Source organism: Temnothorax americanus, unplaced genomic scaffold, assembly GCF_048541705.1.
Source record: "Temnothorax americanus isolate GAGA-0224 unplaced genomic scaffold, ASM4854170v1 Scaffold44, whole genome shotgun sequence".
In the NCBI taxonomy this organism is placed as follows: domain Eukaryota; kingdom Metazoa; phylum Arthropoda; class Insecta; order Hymenoptera; family Formicidae; genus Temnothorax; species Temnothorax americanus.
The window spans coordinates 1197277-1219390 of record NW_027509591.1 but is presented as its reverse complement, the minus strand read 5'-3'; the positions used below and the strand labels follow the sequence as shown (position 1 = coordinate 1219390).

The window sequence follows — 22114 nt, the reverse complement described above, 5'->3', positions numbered from 1 at the left end:
CAAAGCGATAAAAGACGGCCACAGCGCGAGATCGCCCGAAAATTGCGGAAGCGTAATTTTGGGTAACTTGATCGCCGACGCGTGGCTCGCGGAATGAGCCTGTGTGGTTCCGGGCGTCGTGCCCGTGAGCGCGTGATACCGTCCCTTCACGGTGTAATGCATCTTGTCGAAGTCTGCCCGAACCGCATCTTCGGTGTCGAACTCAGTAGTCTCTTGTATAACCTTGAGATGCGCGTTCTCAAAGTCCTCGGCGATTCTCGCCACGCTCTGATAGCGGGCAAGAAAACTTTCTAGGATCGTCGGCTCGGACGAGGCTTTCCGGGCAAGATCATAAATCTCCCTCATCCGCCGGACGCATAACTCGCGACAAGAGACAGCCGACTTTGATTTCGACATGTTGGTTGATACGTAAAGCAATCAACAGCAACGACGAACGACCCCAAGGACACGTAATGTATTGTCGCCCCGTGAAAATACCGGCGAACAATAGGCTTCGAGTTTATATGCTAAGGGACGAAAGAGAGAACGAAAGCAAACAACCGTTCCGTTCGTCAAGGTGACGAGGAATCGCAGATGGCTCGTTTCGGGTTCCTACGCGAAGGCTCAATGGAATGTTTCCGAGAGAACGTTCCTCAATTACGATATAATAGCGCAATCAAAATGACAATTTTGTTAGTCGCAAGAGCGAATGGCGAACGCAAGAAGGGGGATCAAATGCAGTGTAGAGCTAGCAAGGAAGAGGGTTGCAAGGGATGCACAAAATAAGAAAATAGTTGTATCAACGATCAAAATTATCAATTAGGTTGGCACAGGTGCCCGGTTACGGCGAGAAATGCACTCAAGTATTTGTTCAGATTGAGTTTTCAGCAATGCATGTTGCGCGCGGAACTACGACACGAGCAGTGTATACGACATGAGCAGTACACACATGACACGAGCAATAATCCACGACATGAGCATCAATTACGCCAACTTCTTTGCAATTGTGATTATAATTGTAATTATAATCTTTAATAAGATTACCTTGAGTGCTGCAATATATTCTATACCGGGGACCAGTGCCGACGATAACAGTATATTCGATCGGTGGCGAGTATGTTTGCGAGAATTCCAACGATCGGAATAATAGTTTCAGTATGTATTTTCAATATGTATTTCGAGTCTGGCCGAAACACACCCAGCAACAACGAAAATAATGTAGCGCGTTATTATGGAACGCGAGCTTATGTAGAAAAAATGTGTATATACGCTGCCGGCCCGTGACCGAGCGTCAAGGTCGTCGACGGCGCGGCGAAAACGTATGGCTTAACCGAGAATATTCCAATGTTGAATATTTCGATTAACGACAATATTCAATAACGAATGACAAAAGCAATTAACCACAAAGCGATCAATCGACAAGTTTCCCGCGCGTATTCTCGTCGCGAAGCAACGTTGCGGCCGAGAGATATCGCGGCGGGTGTAGAATACGCGACTGATTAATTGTAATGCAATCGCGATCAAAACTACTAAGAAATGCTGTTCACGAGCGAAAGGTCGGCGTTATTGCTTTAGCGCGCGAATCCGGCTCGAAGGACCAATGCACGGGGGGGTATGAGGCGCTCCCCGGATTTGCGATTGGTCAACAAAATTTTTCTCGAAGGACCAGAGGGCCCGTGCCCTCGCGAAAGCGAATAAAGCAAAGCAAGCAAGCGAATATCAAAATGCGAGGCGACTCACCGTGTCGTTGCCCGGCGCCTCCTGGGTGTCGACGTCGTCCTCCCGTTGGCGAGATCTCTGGCGTGCAAGGCGAAAGCGTGCAACCGTCCGGTATAGCAAGCGGACACGGACAGGCAGGTATAGCAAGCAGGCACAGATAGGCAGGATAGTAAGCAGTCACAGATAGGCAGGATATCAAGCGATTAGGCCTTCGTGGTCTGCGATAGGCGACCGAGCACTCCGAGTTTGCACATGCAAAAACGGTAACGTGTGAGCTTCACGACGTTCGACTGGTGAGTGCCTCTTCGGCGTTCTCCGGCTCGCGCACCTGCGAAGTACGGCGCGAGCGAGTACCGAATTCTTCTCATAATTGGAGATGCCACCCGTGGGCGGGCAGCACGAGTCGGGTGAGTCGCGCGAATATCGACAAGTGTACTAATCGCGATCCACCGACGTTTCGCTAATAGGCGCGATAATTCAACCGGTATAATTAGTCAATACGAAAACCGTACCATTAACAATGTGAAACGACAACACGAAATCAATCTTATAATTAACTACTATTTACACTATGATACATGGCGGTGCGCCAAACAGAATCAAATGCCGCCCTTGGATCTACAAAAGCAGCCACTACCTTCTTTTTCCTCTTTAATCGCTTCCCTATCGCATAATTCAGTATGTAAATGTGTAAGTGTGTAAACCCTCTCCTTTCCATATATACTCTCCCATAACGCCTTTCTTAAACCACTTCCCCCATAACTTTACACTTCATTTTCTATCTCGTCCTCTCCCGCCGCTTTACTTTTTTCAACCCTATCAGCACTCTCTCTACCTCTTCCCATCCTATCCCCTCTCCTTTCTTTACTTCCCCCTCCGCCCCCTGCTCTTCCTCCTTTTCTTCTCCTATAACCTTCGCTTATATTCCGTTCCTTCTAACATGTCCCTTAAATATTCATCCCACTCCTCCATTGTTATCTCCTTATTAATTTCTACCCTTCTTCTCCTTTCCTTGTTTATTACTTCCCACACCTGCTTCTCTGTGTTCTCGCCTCTTTTGCCTCTTTCAGCAAATTTCTCTTTTTTCTTCCTTTTTCCTCACACTTTTCCTTATACTCTTTTCTTCTCTTATGATTTTCTTTGTGTTTTCTTCCTCTTTTCCAGTCTCTTAATAATTTTTCTATCTCCTCCCTCTTCTTCTTATAGTCCCCATTCCACTTTTTCCTTCTGCCCCTCTTTTTACTCTTCTCACCCTTACTTTCATCTTAATTCTTTTTGTCAACTTTTCGACTTCTTTATCTATTGCCCCCCTACCTATTTCTACCTTCTCCGTCCTTTTTCAAAACTCCTCTCTTGCCTCTTCCAACCAGTCCGTCTTTTCCACCCACCTTTCTTCCTCCGCTATTGTCCCTCTCCTCTCACCACCACCCCCTTTGTCCAACCGTACTGCTATTGATTGGTGATCCGAATCTACCTCACACTTCACCTCTAATCTTGTCACTCTTTCCCAAGCTTTTCTATCTCCTATTGCGTAATTGATCACTGTTTCCCTTTTTCTCCTGTAAAAGTTACCTCCCCCTCCTCATCTCCCTCCTTTGCTCGTTCATAATTTCCCACCCTTCCTCTTCCATCCATTTAATCAGCCCGTTCTCCTACCAATTTATCATTTTATCTTTCGATTTTCTTTCAACTCGCTCTTCTCCATCCTTCAGCGCTCCTTTTTCTTTTGTTCTCGCATTGAAATCGCCCCCACTATCTATCTCTCCTCTCTCCCTTTCTCCTCTTTTACCGATTTTATCTTACCCATCATCTTGTACAAGTTGCCGCTTACGTAAACTGTTGCCAATCTCCATTTCTCCTTCTTCCGTCTTACTTCTTTAATCATTAAATCTTCCTCCTCCACCCATTCTTCTTCCTCTTCTAACCCTTCTCTGACTTCCATCATTATTCCACCTATTGCTCTTCCTTTTCTTCCAATTCTTTCTTTCTTTGCACCCTGTATACTCCAGTTGAACTTCTTTGGCACCCTATTCTTTATCTTCTCCCATTCCTCCTGTTTCAGCCACGTCTCCACCAACCCCACGACATCCCACTCTTTTATCCTTTCCTAAAACCCTTCCTGTTTTTCCTTCACTCCCGCTACATTCCAGAAGCCTATCTTTAGGCTTCCTTCCTGTTCCTTCCTTTCTTCCTCCCTCCTTAATTCCTTTCTTCCCCCTTCTCTTTTTCACCCCTCTTTTTCCTCTCTTTCACTTCTTTTTACTTTTCCCATTTTACTCTCTCTGACTCCTTTCCCCCCTCCCCTCAGCCTCACCACACTCCCTTTTTTCCTACTCTCCCTCTTCTCTCCGCCCTACCCTCCCATCGTTTTTTCTCCCTTCTCACTACCCTCCCTTTTCATTTTTCCGTCTCCCTCTTTTCCACTCTCTCTCTTCCTCTGTTCCTTTTTCTCCCCCCTCCTTTTTCTTGTTCTTCTTTCTCATTTCCTCTTCCATCTGTCATGACTTCTTTTTCCTTATCCCAACTCCACCACATCCCCTTTATCGAAATCTTTCCGTACTTTATCCAAGCTTTCCTCCTATTCTTTCTCTCCTTCTCAGCTATCCTCTCCAGGCTCTATTACATTTTTCTTTCCTTCAAGATCATATCATCCTTTATTCTTTCCATCCTCCCTTTTCACACATTCTTTCTCTGTATTACCTCTCTTTTTCTTACTCTATCTTTTAAACTAACTAAAACTCTTTTCTTCTCTTGCCCCGTCTTTCTTCCTATCTCTTTTACCTCTTTTATTCCTTCCTCCTTTCCCATCTCTAGCCATAGCTTCTCTACCGCTTCCTTTAGCCTTCACTCCTCCACCTCCACCTTTTTCATTACTACATTGTTCCTCCTTCTGTCTCTCTCTTCTAACTCTCTACACATTTTTAGCTCTCTTACCTTCGCTTCCATTGCTTTATCTCTTTTTCCTATCTCCCACTTTCCTTCCTCCCATCTCTCTCCTTCTCTATACCATCCAGCCTTTCTTTCAACTTCCCTATCTCCTTCAATTCCTCCCTTTCCTTCTGCCATTTCACCTCTCTCTCCTCCACATGCGCCCTCATCTTCCTAATCTCATCTCTTATCATTTCTCTCTCTTTCTTGCTTTCTACTTTCTACCCCTTGCTCTTTCTGTTCTTTCCTTAATTCCCGTATTTCCTCCATCATTTTACTCATTATCCTTATTATCTGTTCTTTCCCCTCTGGCGATATCACCATTTTCCTACTCCTTCTAAACGCCTCTTCCTCTCTCCTCTTCCCCCTTCCGCTCTTTTTTTTTAATAATCATCTATACTCGCCTCACAACATAAACTCGCACTTCTCTCTCTCTCCTTGTGCTAGCCACCTTACCTCTTCTACTTGTCATCTTTTTGAGCTCCTTCTTCGCTTTATCCTTCCCCTCATTTTCCTTATTTATCTCTTCTACTCTCCTTTTTATCCCCTGCCTTCCTCTCACCTTATTTATTCTATCGTCTCCTTTTCTCCCTATCTCACTTCAAATCTACCGCCACCCTACTCCTTCCCCTTTTCTCTCTGAGATGTCACCACCTCTCAGCCGTTCTTCACCCACAATGTCGTCACCTCTCCACCGCCTGCCACTTCAATTTCTCTCTAAGGTGTCCCTAACCTCTTTCTGACCACACACCGTTACTAACTAATATCTCCTCTCTTACTCTTCCTTGCTTCTCGCCTCCACTTCCACCGCCTTTGCCACTTCTTCCTTCCCTCCACCACTACTCTCCTCTCTGCTGCTACTCCTAATCTCACTCTACGCCTTACTTTTTCGCTCTCTATCGCGCTCGCCAACCACCCGCTTCCACTCCTATACCCGTCTCCCTCTCTTATTAATTATAAATCACATATTATTTTATATTTTAGACTCCCTTGTAATTTTTCAATTTTTTCATTCTTACTCACTCGCTCTCTCCTTCTATTTCATTTTGTTTCATTTTGTTTGATTCACTCTCAGTTACGTTCTTTCACCACTATCTTTATGTAGTCTCCTTCTACTATCTTTATATGTATAATTTCCTTTATTCACATCCATTCTGCATTATTTTTCTAATTTTACTGCATTTTACGGCTTTATCTTCTCTCATTCTTTCTTATTTTTACTTGTTCTCACTCCATAATGCTTCATTTTCGCTCATTGTCTTCTCTTTATTTCTCTCATTCTTTTTTATCTTCTCTGATTCTCTCTGATTTTTGTTCATGTCATTTCGCTCTTGTTTATATCATGTGTATCTTTGTATTATTCATTACTTGCCTAAAGTCTGTGACTATGGCATAAAATAAACCAATCAATCAATCAATCAACAATCAATCTCTCTCTCTCTCTCTCCCTCTCTCTCTCTCTGTCTCTCTGTCTCTCTGTCTCCCTCTTCCTCTCTCTCCTTTTTTCTGTCTTAATACCTCAATACCTTAATCATAAATTAATAAAAAAAATCATATATTACATAAAACACGCTGTAGCCATCTTCATCGTTGATGTGATCATGATTTATAGCATCAGTTATATCAATTTAAAAATGTAAAGAAACACATTTTCTTTTTCTTGTCATGCGATGAGTCAACGTAAAAAAAAATTTTTTTTAATAAGACGGCTTTTAAAAAATTTTAAAACAAATAAAAAATAAAAAAATTAACAAATAAAAAAGCTCTCAAATGTATAAAATAATACTTTTAAGAATTTCTTTCAATTTTTTGAAGTCGGCGCCATATTAATGATATTTTTAATAGCATCTTTCATTGGCAGTGCGCACTCAGTGCACATTAAAGCCGTTGTGTGTGTGTGTATACTGATTTAATCTCTAATATTTAAAGTAAAATGCAAATATTTCGACTCTCTGATAAAATACCTAATACATATTTTACCAAATAGTATAATAAAGAATATTGAGGATTTCGTGACTTAACCCGTTCATATTAAACATACTTTACGTTGATTTGTGTGTACGACGGCTTTAATGTGCATTGAGTGCGCACCAGTTCTGCAAAAAAAAAACACTAAGTATTCCATTAATTTTTTGAAAGCGACGTCAAATTGATTTAGTAATTATTAATTTGGCGCCGACTTCAAAAAATTGAAAAAATACTTTAAAAATATTATTAATTTGGCGCCGACTTCAAAACATTAAAAAAAATTCTTAAAATTCCTCTCTATTATCTCATACTTTTTAAAACTTCTTTATTTTTTAATTTTTTTCATTCTTTTTAAAGCTTTTTTGAAATCCTTTTATTAAAAAATTTTTTTTTTTTAATTCATACTTCTTTAGTGCGTTATTCAATTGATACGAATCAAAAATAATAATTTATTATTTGCTTGTAATTAATGTAATTATTAAGTATGCATAATTTCCTTACTGTTACATACCCTGATGTTCTAACGCGATGTTTTATGTACTAAAACTTTCCGGAGCAAGGATTGCTCTACAGTGAAAACCGCATCCATACAGTAGTTTCAGAAAAAATCATAGACATATCCACGTACATCATACTCGCCGAATTGAGAACCTCCTTTTTGAATAACAATTAAAGTAATTTAAATCGACCTGACTGGCAATATATATAACGTCTTTCCGATATGAATATTGAAAAACTGTGAGCCAACTTGGTTTGTCGGATTCACACAGCACTTTTTTCAGATCAATATCGAGACATTATTAATTTTGACCATAATTTTGGTCTGTTGATATGTAATTTCTAAATTAAATAGTTTTTAATTTTATTGCGAAAAATATTACCCCAGCCAGGGTTTGAACCTGGAACCTGGAACCTCCCGTATACCGTGCGGGTGTCGTGCCAATTCGACCACTGGGGCTGTGGTAATATTTATCGCAATAACAACTGTAAGATGGAGCACCGATTACTAGGTCGACGGTGTATAATAAACATAATAATAAATTTCTTTCGCCAGTATATATAGAATAACAATTAAAGTAATTTAAATCGACCTGACTGACAATATATATAACGTCTTTCCGATATGAACATTGAAAAACTGTGAGCCAACTTGGTTTGTCGGATTCACACAGCACTTTTTTCAGATCAATATCGAGACATTATTAATTTTGACCATAATTTTGGTCCGTTGATGTAATTTCTAAATTAAATAGTTTTTAATTTTATTGCGAAAAATATTACCCCAGCCAGGGTTCGAACCTGGAACCTCCCGTATACCGTGCGGGTGTCGTGCCAATTCGACCACTAGGGCTGTGGTAATATTTATCGCAATAACAACTGTTCATATCGGAAAGACGTTATATATTGCCAGTCAGGTCGATTTAAATTACTTTATTTGTTATTCTATATATACTGGCGAAAGAAATTTATTATTCTGTTTATTATACACCGTCGACCTAGTAATCGGTGCTCCATCTTACAGTTGTTATTGCGATAAATATTACCACAGCCCCAGTGGTCGAATTGGCACGACACCCGCACGGTATACGGGAGGTTCCAGGTTCAAACCCTGGCTGGGGTAATATTTTTCGCAATAAAATTAAAAACTATTTAATTTAGAAATTACATCAACGGACCAAAATTATGGTCAAAATTAATAATGTCTCGATATTGATCTGAAAAAAGTGCTGTGTGAATCCGACAAACCAAGTTGGCTCACAGTTTTTCAATGTTCATATCGGAAAAACGTTATATATATTGCCAGTCAGGTCGATTTAAATTACTTTAATTGTTATTCTATATATACTGGCGAAAGAAATTTATTATTCTGTTTATTATACACCGTCGACCTAGTAATCGGTGCTCCATCTTACAGTTGTTATTGCGATAAATATTACCATAGCCCCAGTGGTCGAATTGGCACGACACCCGCACGGTATACGGGAGGTTCCAGGTTCAAACCCTGGCTGGGGTAATATTTTTCGCAATAAAATTAAAAACTATTTAATTTAGAAATTACATCAACGGACCAAAATTATGGTCAAAATTAATAATGTCTCGATATTGATCTGAAAAAAGTGCTGTGTGAATCCGACAAACCAAGTTGGCTCACAGTTTTTCAATGTTCATATCGGAAAGACGTTATATATATTGCCAGTCAGGTCGATTTAAATTACTTTAATTGTTATTCTATATATACTGGCGAAAGAAATTTATTATTCTCCTTTTTGAAGTTGGTTAAAAATAAATTATATTTAATTTTTTATCATGAAATATATTAAATTTTACACGTGACTGTTATGTCACATAGAAATTGATATATAAATTTATTTAAAAAAATTGAAGAAACAATTAAAATTTTAAAAATTGCTCAAAAATTTAAAAAAATATATAACAGTTAAAAAAACTAAAAAGTAAAAAAATTAAAAAAAAATTAAAAAGCTTTATATTTTTTTTACTTTTTAGGGCTTTTTTGAAGTTGGTTCTATAAAAATTTTTTTTTTATTTTATACTTTTTTAGTGCTTCATTTATTTAATATAATTAAAGTATAATATATAATTTTTTTCAAATATTATATATCTTTCTTCTTCTTTCTGCACTTTTTCAATCAGTATCTCCAATAATTTGGCAATATTTTGACCATACAGAATAATTTCATTTGTTTTTGTTACATATAAAATTTTATTGCATTGTCTCGTATATTCTCCTTTGGTTTTAGTCTGTGTAATTCTTTACCTGTTGTCGTATCGAAGTATTCCTCTTCTCTATTCTTTCAGTGAAAAAAAACGAAAAAGATGAAGAACGCTTCAAAGCATTTGTAGCATCAAATAGACCATAGCCTTATCATCTTGTTCTTAATCTTCTACATTTCTTAACGTTTGACATTCGACAACTGTACTTATGTTATATGTACATACATACATTGTTTGTTGTGCAGCTGATACAGCCTTAGCAAAAGGCTCGTCCGCCAAGGCGGAATGACTTTAAAACTCGTTTAAATTACACCTTAATTTCTTTTATTGAGAGCCGGTGGTTCGGCGCGTTACAAGCTCGAACACGACGACGGCTGCCGTTTACAAAAGACGCGTATAGCGCGGGCTTCGGCAGCGAACTGAAGCCGAGCGCGGTGAGAGCGTATTGACAAAACTTAGGCGATCATACTGGAGGTGCGTGATCGATGCGGCGGCCGATCGGATCGGTGTTTTGAAAAGATGCTCGGTGAGCGTGATCTCGACGATGTAGATATCGTGGTACGAGGGGGAAGATTGTTGACGAGCTTCGCGAATATAGTTTCTAACACGGCGATCCCGAACATACATACATCCATAGAAGTGTTTCCTAATAAGTGGGAAGTATTGTAGTGGTAGATTCAGGACACGAAAACAATGAAAAAATATAAACATATGTCCTATTTGACCTTATTTCCGAGTTATGACCATTTCTGTGCTCCAGTAATTTATAGCTGCTTACATTCGTAGGAAGTGTTTGAAATAGTGATATTTGGTTTGTATTTGTAAACAGTACTCAATATCTGCAGAATATTTCCCGACCTTGTTGATTTTATACATTCTATTAAGTAAATGCAAGTAAATTATTAAATGCTTGTTGTTCGCGAAATCGCTGATTAATCCCGACGATGGAAGCGGGATGAGAAGGACGCGCGTGGAAGGTGTTCACTAATTATTCACTTTATTTCTTGTGTAACTCAGACCACAGTCTGAGCCGTCTTTAATATGAGAAGAGATATATACAGTCTGACCTGAGAGTGGTGGGCAGTCTTTCGGATTTCACTAAGCATAAGAAGTCTTTGTATAAGAAGTCTTTGTGTATCGTTCGTGAGTGGGCGAGGCAGTTATATTAATTGCCGTCTTCTTCGATGAATCGCCCGTGAGCCGGTGAGACACGTGGCGGTCGGCACTCGCGCACATGTGAGCCTGAGTCGTCGTGTTGATGTATCCTGAGTTTAGCTGGATGTGTGGTCGCTTTACATGTTAATGCAGTATCTCAGCAGCTGTAATCACTGCGGTGAGCACTTCAATGTGTATAGTCACAATCAAGATGCACAGAGCACACATCGTGCGTCTGATCACTGCGCGGCCATTTGCACAATTGCTCCGATCGCGAGGAAGACGGTGGCGATGAGCGCGCCCGTGCGGGCGCAAGCTGCCGCGGTGATCGAGCGTCGTTACCCGATCGATGCTGCCATCTGATCGGACGGCGCAACGTTAAGGGAATCTCGAACATTCCGCCCGCCATCAGCAACCTTGTTGATGATTCCTTACTCTTGATCCTTCATTCTGTTGAGATGGGTAGAATTGCAAGCTTGGCACTTGGCCGAGTGAGTGTCGTGGTGGCCGTTTTGAGGGTAACCACCCTGGTGAGTCCATCCTTGCCGGGGTGCAAAGCTGTTACTCTGGCGAGTGGCCACTTGCACGGTGGAGAGCGTTCATCGGTGAGCAGCACGATGGAGCCCACCTTAATGTTGTTGTTAATATGATGCCACTTGGAGATCGCCTGCTGGCGTTGCAGATAATGAGCCGACCATTGTGCCTAAAAATGTTGAACTCGCTGCTGGATAGCTGCCATCGAGATAGCCGTGAGGTTGCTAGGTCAATCAGAGATGGCTCGGGTATAGTAGTGAGTGGACCTCCAATGAGGAAATGACCTGGTGTGAGCGCTGAGACGTCTTCCGGGTCGTCACTCAGCGGTTCTAAGGGCCGTGAGTTGAGAATGGCTTCGATTTGAGTAAGCAACGTTGTGAGTTCTTCCGTAGTGAGTAGAGTCTCCCCGATAGTCCGTCTCAGATGAAACTTGACTGATTTCACCACCGCCTCCCACTTGCCCCCCATGTGTGGAGCGCCTGGTGGGTTGAACTCCCATCTGGTGCAATCCTGTTGTAGAATTTGAGCGATCCGTTGATGTTCTTGTGAGCTCTGGATGAACATTTTCTTGAGCGCGGCGTCTGCTCCAATGAATGTTGTCCCGCAGTCCGAATATATGGTCTGAGCAATTCCCCTTCTCACTGAAAATCTTCGGAATGCTGCGATAAATCCTTCTGATGAGTAGTCACTGACTACTTCGAGGTGAATTGCTGAGGTGGAGAAACAGACAAACACACAGATCCATCCTTTGTATGTCTTCGCACCTCGTCCTTTCCATGTTTTGATGGTGAGCGGTCCGGCATAGTCAACTCCTGTGCGAGTAAACGGACGTAACGGCGTAACCCGAGAGAGAGGTAGTTGGCCCATCAGTTGATGAGCACAGATCCCCCCCTGCCGAGCACACACGACACACCGCAAGATATGAGACTTCACCGGAGCCCGTCCGCCGATGATCCAGTAACTTTGCCTGACATGAGCCAATGTCAGCTGTGTTCCTCCATGCAGAGTACGCAGATGGGCGTGTGAAGTGATCAAGGTTGAGAGCCGGGAGTGGCGAGGCAAAATCGCCTGATGTTTGCTGTCTTGAGCCAGTGCTGATTGGTTGAGGCGGCCGCCAACTCGGATGATCCCTTGAGCGTCTATGTACGCAGTCAATCGACTGAATGCGTGAGCAGTTGGTAGTCTCGAGTTGGCCGTGAGCATCTTGATCTCGTGCGTAAAGTATGCCGCTTGAGTAGCCTTAATCCAGAAGAATCTGGCCTCCTCCAAAGCTGAGTGCAAGTCCAGTGGCGTGCGTCGGCACTTTCCCAGAAGCGATATGAATCTGAAACAAAGAGCTGTTATTTTCCAATAACTTGTTGAGAGTTGAGAACCTATATATCAGGTCCCAGTGATATTCCGGTTGAGATGCGGCCGCATGTAGCGCAATGCCAGGACGAGCCTCGTGCGAGTTCAACTCGTCCGAAAGCGCGGGTTGAGATGGCCAAGCTTCAGGGGTGAGTATCCACGGTGGTCCCGTCCACCACAATGAGTGACTTTGGAGTTGAGCAGTAGTTAATCCTCGTGAGGCGCAATCGGCTGGGTTGGACGTACCTGGTACGTATTTCCAATGTGCGTTCGCAGTGAGCTCTTGAATTTGAGACACTCGATTTCTCACGAAATCCTTCCAGCACGATGCATGAGATTTGATCCACGTGAGTGTCACAACAGAGTCCGTCCACAGGTGAGTTGCTGTGACGTTCAACTTCAATGTGGCTTGAACGTATTGCATGAGTCGTGAGAGCAGCAGTGCTGCGGTGAGTTCAAGTCTCGGGATGGTGAGCTGCTTGAGCGGTGCTACCTTTGTTTTGGAGCACACCAATGAAATCGAGGCACCATTAGAGCCGTGGACGGTGATAAATACGACTGCAGCCATTGCCAGTTGAGAAGCATCAGAAAAGCCGTGAAATTCCACTGACGAAAAGCCCTATGTGGTTTGAGAGGTGCTACCTTGGTTGTACCACCGAGATATTGAGAGCTTGCAAGCTTGTGAGTTCTTTTCTGATAATGAGCCACCGTGATGAGAGCTGGGATGGCAGTGGTTCATCCCATTGGAGCTTCATGTAGTCAAAGCTCCTGCAAGAGCATCTTCGCCTTGATCACCACTGGTGATACAAAGCCCAGTGGATCGAGTTTCTGAGCCACTTCAGACCAAGCGAGGCGTTTGGTGAGAAGATCGGTGTGCAACGAGATCCTTGTTGAGAATGTGAATGAATCTTCTTGAGGAAGCCATCGTAATCCGAGTCCTTTGGTTACGCAATCGTCAATGTCGTTTGTGAGTCCTGGTCCTTTTCTGCTTGAACCGCAGTGAGTTCGTCTTGATAAGTCGCGTGCCACCTTGCTAATGGGACGCCGCCCGCCATGTACAAGTCCGTTGAGCAGTGCTGAATTTTACTACTTGCTGAAAGGTGTTGTCGCCTCCAGAATTGTCATCAACATATCGATCGTTGTTAGGTGATATGGCACTTCATTGAGTTGTTCATCTATCCAGCGAGTCCGTTGTAAATCTTAGTCATCTTCATGCACGTTGATCTGTCTATACTCTTTGGTGATGTCCGTGGCAACTAGGTGTCGAAATTGTCGAATCCAGAGCAAGACATCGGTGACGTCTAAATGCAACTTGGCTCCTGTGTGCATGATATCATTGAGTGAGCGGCCAGATGTAGATGCGCTCGAGCCATTGGATACCACACGTACTTTCGTGGTTGCACTGTCTGGTTTGAGCACTCCGTGATGTGGCAAATAATATTGCGTTTGCTGACTGGAAACGGGTGAGGCTTTCTTCATGTGGTTGAGATCTCGATATTCTGTCATGAATTGGTGATACAGACGTCGATAGTTGTCATCTAGAGAGAATCTTCCTTGTAAGCTTTTCAAACATCGATGCGCGGTGAGATACGAGTCGCCGAATGTATCAGGTGATGATTTTAGTGGAAGTCGAACTGTGTATCGACCTGTTGAATTCCGTGAGACAGTACTCTTGAAATGTTCTTCACATTTTGTTCGTCAGGAGTAAGCTCAAGATTGTTGCTCGAAGGCACTTCTTCCTGATTCCAAAATCTCGACAATAGCTCGTCGAGAGCATCTTCCCCCTCCTGAACCGATGCATCATGCACTGTAGCAGATGCCGATGATGATGTGTCGACAGGTCCGAGAACGAGCCATCCGAAAATTGAGAGCTGCGCAATTGGCATCCATGTATCTTGTTTGATGATGTTGGGCTTGATGATCTGCCCATATGAGTCCGCTCCAATGATGATATCCACTGGCCGTAGTGTCAGAAAATCTGGATCAGCCAAGGTTAACTTGGTGAGATGCGGCCATTCCTGTGGTGCAGCGTTGAATGATGGCAGAATGTTTGTTAACGTCTGCAGGATGTGAGCTTGAATAATGACGTCTGATCTTGAGTGAAGTGAGCGGAGCTTAAGCAATGCAATTCCTCGAGTTTGCGTCGCCTTTCCGCCACCAATTCCAGTGATGAGAATGACGGAATGATGACGAGTGATGTTGAGCTGGCGAACGAGAGATTCTGAAACAAAGGCAAGTTTTGAACCTGAATCAATGAGAGGCCATATTCATTGAGTATGAACAGATGAACTGATCTGAGCCAGGGCCGTAGCTAGTAATGTTGAGTGCAATGAGCGGGCCAAAGATGAGTGAGCGACGATTGCACCATCTTCCTATTGAGCAGACGCAGCTGAGCTGGTGATAGGCTTCGATGATGAGTCGGTCTGATGTGCCTCATGCAGCATCGTATGATGTCGGTGGGTGCACTTCTTGTACCCCCGTGAGCTCTGGCATGAGCGGACGTTGTGACGGCCGAGGCATTTGACCCAAAGCCTCCGTGGTATGACTAATTTTTGTCGATCGTCGGTTGAAAAATCCCTAAATTACGTGCATATCACAATGAAGTGAGTGCCGTTGCATCAATCGCACGGGTAGATTAGATGCTGCCGTGCGGGCCGGTTGAGCTGCCACATGCTGAGCTGTCAACGTGCGCTTTGCTGTTGAATGAGCGCCGACGGCTATGAAGCTTCAAGACATGCATGCTCCTTGAGAAACGCCTTGTTCGCCTCTTCGAGATGCATTGAGATTTGGATGACCTACTCTAACGGCATGTCCTCTGCACAAGTTGGCAGCGTGTCGCCAATATTCCGCACCGCCGCCAGTCGGTTCAGTTAGGATGAGCTCCGTGGGCAAGCGCACGGGTGAGACCTGGCGTTCCGATGTGCGAGCCGGTGATATTTCGAGCTGTGGCGTCATGGTGTCCGTACCGCCCGTACCCGCCTTTTCGGGTTCCGTCATGTTCAGCCGTCCCTGAGCTGCGCACGATGAGAAACCTGAGAATCGAGACACGTATGAGAAACACTGCATGAGGCGAGAACGTTCGAGAGACGCGTTAGGACAACACTACGCGAATCAAAAATCTACAATGTCTTGTATTGAGCACGTGAACAAGTCTACTTTCACTCGCGGGAACGCGTGAGCATGTTTTCGTAACACTTGCGAGCGCGCGTGAGAATGGCTGTACTTCACTCGCGGAAGCGCGCGATAATGTCCACGTGGCATGTCGTGGACGGCATGCCCTGTTTATATGAGATGTGTCCGAGCTACACTGTAAGTTCCACGCATCCGGCTCGAAGGACCAAATGTTCGCGAAATCGCTGATTAATCCCGACGATGGAAGCGGGATGAGAAGGACGCGCGTGGAAAGTGTTCACTAATTATTCACTTTATTTCTTGTGTAACTCAGACCACAGTCTGAGCCGTCTTTAATATGAGAAGAGATATATACAGTCTGACCTGAGAGTGGTGGGTAGTCTTTCGGATTTCACTAAGCATAAGAAGTCTTTGTATAAGAAGTCTTTGTGTATCGTTCGTGAGTGGGCGAGGCAGTTATATTAATTGCCGTCCTCTTCGATGAATCGCCCGTGAGCCGGTGAGATACGTGGCGGTCGGCACTCGCGCACATGTGAGCCTGAGTCGTCGTGTTGATGTATCCTGAGTAGAGCTGGATGTGTGGTCGCTTTACATGTTAATGCAGTATCTCAGCAGCTGTAATCACTGCGGTGAGCACTTCAATGTGTATAGTCACAATCAAGACATCAAGATGCACAGAGCACACATCGTGCGTCTGATCACTGCGCGGCCATTTGCACAATTGCTCCGATCGCGAGGAAGACGGTGGCGATGAGCGCGCCAGTGCGGGCGCAAGCTGCCGCGGTGATCGAGCTTCGTTACCCGATCGATGCTGCCATCTGATCGGACGGCGCAACGTTAAGAAAATCTCGAACACTTGTAGCAAAAAAATAACAAATAACGTTTCTAAACTCTTAACGAACTCTCGCAAACGCGCACGTAAACGTCAAACAAACATTCATGAAGATTCTTCTTATTTTAACTTCTTATTTTTGCTTGGAAAATAATTCCTGAATGAGTTAATGTATCAACCTCTGGTTTGAGCCAAAATTTTTCTTATTTTATGCTCTTTCTAACAATATACAATATAAGAGGTTCCATTTAAAATTTTTAAAGATTTGGAGTTTTCTTAGGGCAATCCCTTGGGGAGACGACTCCCAATCCTCTGAGTTGCCCCTCGAAATGATCAAACACGTACATTTCGATATTTTTCATAATTTTAAGCCATTTCTAAAATATAGATAGTGGACACTTTTTGTTTGCAGACCCTGTATATGTATATACCTATACATATATACAGGGTGTTATTTTAAATACCCCAAACAAATATCTCAAAAAATATGGAAGATACGAGAAAACGGTTCATACAAATGTAAAATATCAAGGGGCACAAATAAATCAATCATTGATGAAATCAATTTTCGAAAAAAATCGAATCTTTAAGGTCACATAAAGGTCATCTCCATTCAATCACAGTTGAATTTGAGGAGAATAATTGACTGTGATTGGTCAATTTCTAAGGGGGTTAGGGCTTAAAACACCTATTGTAGACTGGGACTAACAGTGTGAGTAGAAGACTTTCGATTGTATTTAATTGAAAAATATTTACTACGTCCTCATTTATCTGATTCTTTTATAGGAAGGCGAGAAAGACAGTCGGCGTTCGCGTGTGCCTTTGATTTTCGATATTTAATTCAACAATTCAAATACATTGATATTTTTTCTTTATGCATCTTTTCCTTTTACTTCTCCTCTTACCTCAAATATTATGGACCTCAGGTCTCCGAGTGAACGGTCACTATAGATGACCACACCCTTTTACCTAACCTAACCTACCTCAAATATTATATGGCAATATATGACAATATATATTCGATACGTGTTAAACACATAAATTCCCAGATAGCCAAATGCTGTGAGTTTGCTGCCATGTTGCCAACAAGCAGCTTGTCGTTAATGCAACTAATTTTGACAAACTCGGGACAAGGTGAGACAGCATTATGCTTGTCGGGTTGAACTCATAAGAATTATATTTCTATTAACAACAAATTGATTGCAATTTGATAGCATCAATTTGTAAGAGATTTGTGACAATTTCATATTGTCAACACTTCGTTAGCAACGAGATACAATTAAAAAACTTCATAGCTTGATGACATATACACAATAACAGATGGAAATCATTATATATGTGTTGTTGCCGTGACGTTTGCATCATGATGCTCAAGATGGAACGATGAATCATTCATTGCTGTCATGTTGCTGACATGTTGCAGACAACATAACGTACCAATATTGCGGACCGTTTGCTCTTGAAATTGCGTCAACTGATTGCATGTATAAGCATGTATACGTTAATTGTTTTTTTACATTTCGTGCACTTTGCCCCCGATTTGTATTTATTTAATCTTTATTTAGTAGCCGTATACGGCTTCAACGTGTGTAAGTACACATTCAAGTTTCATCCTCAGTCCTATTACTCGTGTCCGAGCGTGGTGACTTCTCTTCATATACATGTGTTGCGCACGTGGATTATACACATTGTATATGGGACTTTAAGAGTTTAACGCCGATTCCGAACGGCTACATTTTTTAAAGAAGTTCTCTTAGCAAGACATAAACCTAGTTTACACCGATCTTTTGATACGCGTATCAAATATATTTGAACTAATCAGCCAATAATCAGACTTATTTACTAGTTACTTACTATTTAATACGCGTATCAAGTGATCGGTGTAAACTAGGCCACACTCTCGGTGGTTTGCCATTACCTTCCGAGAGGAGAACGAGCGAATATAAGTCATATAGCTGTATTTGTAATGTGTTCTATTTCGATGTCAGCAAATTTACAGCAAATATATGAAAACACATGCAATGCATTAGTTTGCTCAATATGCTCTATCACGCTTGGCTATCTGGGTTATGTATTGATACGTGTACCATTGCCGGGCCTCGGTTTGAGTCGCATGTCCAGAACATACAGTTCGGACTCCTTATCTCTACTCTTCATGGCCGGGGCATATTTTTGTGCGAATTAAGGTTTTCTAATTCAAATCGAATCGAATCGAATTTGCAAAAAAAAATTCGAATCGAATCGAATCAAATTGACAAAAATATCGCCGAATCGAATCGAATCGAATCACCCATATTTCGAATTCGAATCGAATCAACGCGTAGAAATCCTTCAAGTCAGGAATGTGACATAAGCATTCGAAACATCAAATAAGTGAATCAAAATTAACGAAGTCTGAAGTCTCGTAACGACCAACTGTGCAATGTGCAACTTACTCCGTCTGCACCAAGAGTCCAGCAAGATAATCCACAAATCACAACATAGTATTGGTAGGTATACTATAACTGACAGTACATATTCATTATATTCAAATACTTAATACAAAATGCAAAATGGAGTCTTCATGCGAGCCTATGTAAAATTCCGTTACAACAGCAGAATTGTAGAGAACTAATTGTGATATGTGATCCCTTAGCGTCAAATGAGAAATGTATTAGTGAAATGAAAAGCATTTATCCATTTATGCATATATTAAAATTAAAAATTATACTTTATTAAAAGTAACAAATACAGAGAAAGGCCAAAGCCTTTTAGGAGACAGTGTGTACTACAATATTAAGTCACTGTAACTTAGTAAGACATTTTCACAGCCACAGAATTGAGTCATAGGTTTTAAGTTTACATTCATAATATATTTAATATATAATATATATTCAGTTAAAGAGAAAAATAGCATGAAAAATCACAATGACAGTAGCTTGAATTATTCGTCAAATCTACACATTACCTAATATTGACTGATAATTTTCAAGGCTCCAACTCAAGAGACGTAAACATTTTGGTAACAGACTAAAAACTAAGACTGCTTAGAGCAGAACAGAGAATGTAAAATATGATAAAACTAACACTACAAACGTTGAATTGAAACATTATGATAATCTCACAGTTTTGTACTGTGTTTTGTACTCTTTGCTAACAAACTAAGATTGTTCATAGAAACATCAAAATAAAAGAAAAAATATATGTATATTGCACAAATGGCACTCAACTGAGGTTTAAATTCTAATGAATAGAATCAATTAAAGTAAAACAAAAGTAACATTTGACATTTATCACAATCAAAAAAATATTTGAGCATTATAAAGTTCTCCAAAAACAAGTAATTAGTAGGAATAGACTAGTGAGTACAGACACTACAGACTAACACAGGGACAGTCTTTCATTACAGGCTATTTTTTAAAGTAACTTTCAGGGATGTTATCATGACAGAAAACAGTTTCTTTCACATGCTGCGAGAGTAGGTTTGTTCTTTTCTGCATAACTACATTGCCTCCAACAGAAAAAACTCTCTCACTAGACGTCTCAGTTGCAAGGGCCAAGTAGTGGCGGGCGAGAAAAACGAGAAGTGGAAAGGCTGCTTTGTTCACTCTCCACCAAGCCAGCGGGTCTTCATCCGCCCCAATCGTTGGTATCTGCAGGTAAGCTTCTACCTTAAAAAAGAATATTTGTTTGTTTTATTTCACTGAAAAGAACCATTTGAGTACTAATAAAACAGTATAGAAATACGTACCTCTCTTTTTATGCTGTCCATTTTATCAGGCATTTCCATATTTTTGACCATCACAGTTTTCTTTTGAAAGTGACCCCACTTTGTTTTTTTCTGGCTAGATGCAGATAAGGCTGATATGTTTGCTGCTTCTTGGTTGGTAGTAGTGCATTGAATGATGCCTCTTCTAATATGTTGCCTCCACTTTTCTAGAGCCATGTCTTCCAGCAGTGCAGCGGCTTGTAGGTTGTCACTGACAAGAACATTCTTGAACCTGGGGTCAAGCAGCATGGCAATTTGGTACAACTTTGACTCAAAGTACTGTATGTCTGGAAATCTTAATTTTATATTTGCCAGCAAAGTTTTAGCAAACATGATCCCAGTGCCCTTCTTGGATTTCTTGATGAAGTCTTCCAATGTTGACTTTATTTCAAACAACACAGGTAGCACCATGGAGAGTGTTGGTTTCTTGCAGCTTCCCATTTCAGCTGTAAAGTTGGCTACTGGTCGCAACACTTCAACGTATCCTTCTGCCAGCTTCCATTCCTGGGCTGTTAGGCTGTTGACACCTGCTTTACACTGCTCACTAGTGATAGCTGCCTTCTGCTCGACAAACCTTTCAAGCATGAGGAACTCACTATCCCACCTTGTACTAACCATCTGGATTAGGTCATGCAATGGCAGCTTGTGTTCTTCCTGGAAAAACTGGAGTGATTCTCTCGAAGTTTTACTCCTGTTGTATCATGCTACCATGCTGGATATCTTTTCAATAACAGCGTTTGAATCGATTTTCTTCCGTGTGTCACTAATAGCAAGCTGAAGAGTATGATTATAACAAAGCAAATACTGCCATGACCTCTTATTTTTTAGAATGTCTGGCAAGCTGGCATCACTCATGGTCTTCTCAGAAGGCTCACTCAGTGCTTTTACCATGTTAGTTCCATTATCGGACACTATGTACTTTTCAATTTCATCATCGCCTAAGTTCAATTCAGTTATTGCATCAGCAACCTTCCCGCAGACAGCTGCAGCATCATGTTTGCCAGAGAAAGGCTGACAATCCACTGTTATATGTCGCATTTGAACATCTTCATTAATAAACTGCAGAGTGAATGCTATAAAAGCATCACCAGATCTTGATGTCCAAAGGTCAGTTGTGATGGATACAGATTCTAGAGCATCTCTCACAGTTCCAATTTCTTCCAGCATTTTTTCTTTCAGTTCTTTGTATAGTTTTGGAATAATTGACCGTGAAAATGTTGTCCTACATGGGATATTATAACGTGATTCAAGAAAATGTAGCAGATGTCGGAAACCTGGTTCATTAACAATGTTATAAGGATGTAGACCCTTGCATATGAAAACTGCTATTGCTCTTGTGATGTCCTTGGCTTTCTTGCTGGAGGGGTTAAGAGGCATGAGAGCATTGACACATTTCTTCAGTGATTCTTGCTGCCTTGAATCCTGTGTGACTTTCTTCTTTACTTCAGTTAGTTTCTCCTTAATTTTTTTTAGTCTCATGTATTCTTTGTAAACAGTGTCATGTTTTTGCAGGTGCAACTGCAGAGTTGTTGTTGTACTAGTTGGTGTAGAACGAACTGTGCCACAAATCAGGCATTTTGCTTTATCACCCCCATTTATTTTAATAAAGAAATTCCAAATTAAGGCAAATGAGTTTGTAATTTTTTCCAAGTCAGCTGCATCTATATTTTCTGTGCTGAAGCTGTCTGTTTCCCTATTTCTCTCATTAGCATTTCTGTCTTTTGAGGTTGAAGGCACAGCTGAATTTAAAACACTCTCTACGCTATTATTTGATAATTGTCTTATCTCATCGTCACGGTTCGCACAATCCTTAGAGACATTTCTTGTAAAATAATCTGTCACTTTTTTCCTTTTACAGGAACCGTTATCTTTCTTTGTGAACGAAATTGCCTCGTTACACAACGGAGTGTCAGCAGGCGAGACCAAAGATGCAGACGGATTGTCGATATCATTGTCAAGACCTGAGTCACTCTCCATGACTGCAATCTGGAATGTAGTAATAATCCTTTTAAATAAAGAATCATAAGTGAACCTAATCT

The 22114-nt window shown here is 41.6% G+C and overlaps 1 protein-coding gene across 5 annotated transcripts in view; it reads right to left on the bottom strand.

Moving 5' to 3' along the window:
* Dredd (Caspase-8 Dredd) overlaps positions 1-22114 on the bottom strand; it is a 75291-nt gene that overhangs the window by 40686 nt on the left and 12491 nt on the right. For 2 of the 5 annotated variants that reach the window (XR_013258651.1, XM_077416689.1), the window contains exons 3-4: positions 20058-22061; positions 17569-19977 (exon numbers count right to left, since the gene is read on the bottom strand). The exons of 2 other annotated variants lie outside the window; for them this stretch is intronic. Coding sequence is in view for 1 of the 3 variants with exons in the window: in XM_077416689.1 (XP_077272815.1) it covers positions 19717-19977; positions 20058-20693 (897 nt within the window). In the remaining 2 variants the exon portion in view is untranslated. Of the gene's footprint in view, positions 1-17568; positions 19978-20057; positions 22062-22114 lie in introns of those variants that run through there. One more of the 5 variants, XR_013258652.1, reaches the window with a different exon arrangement.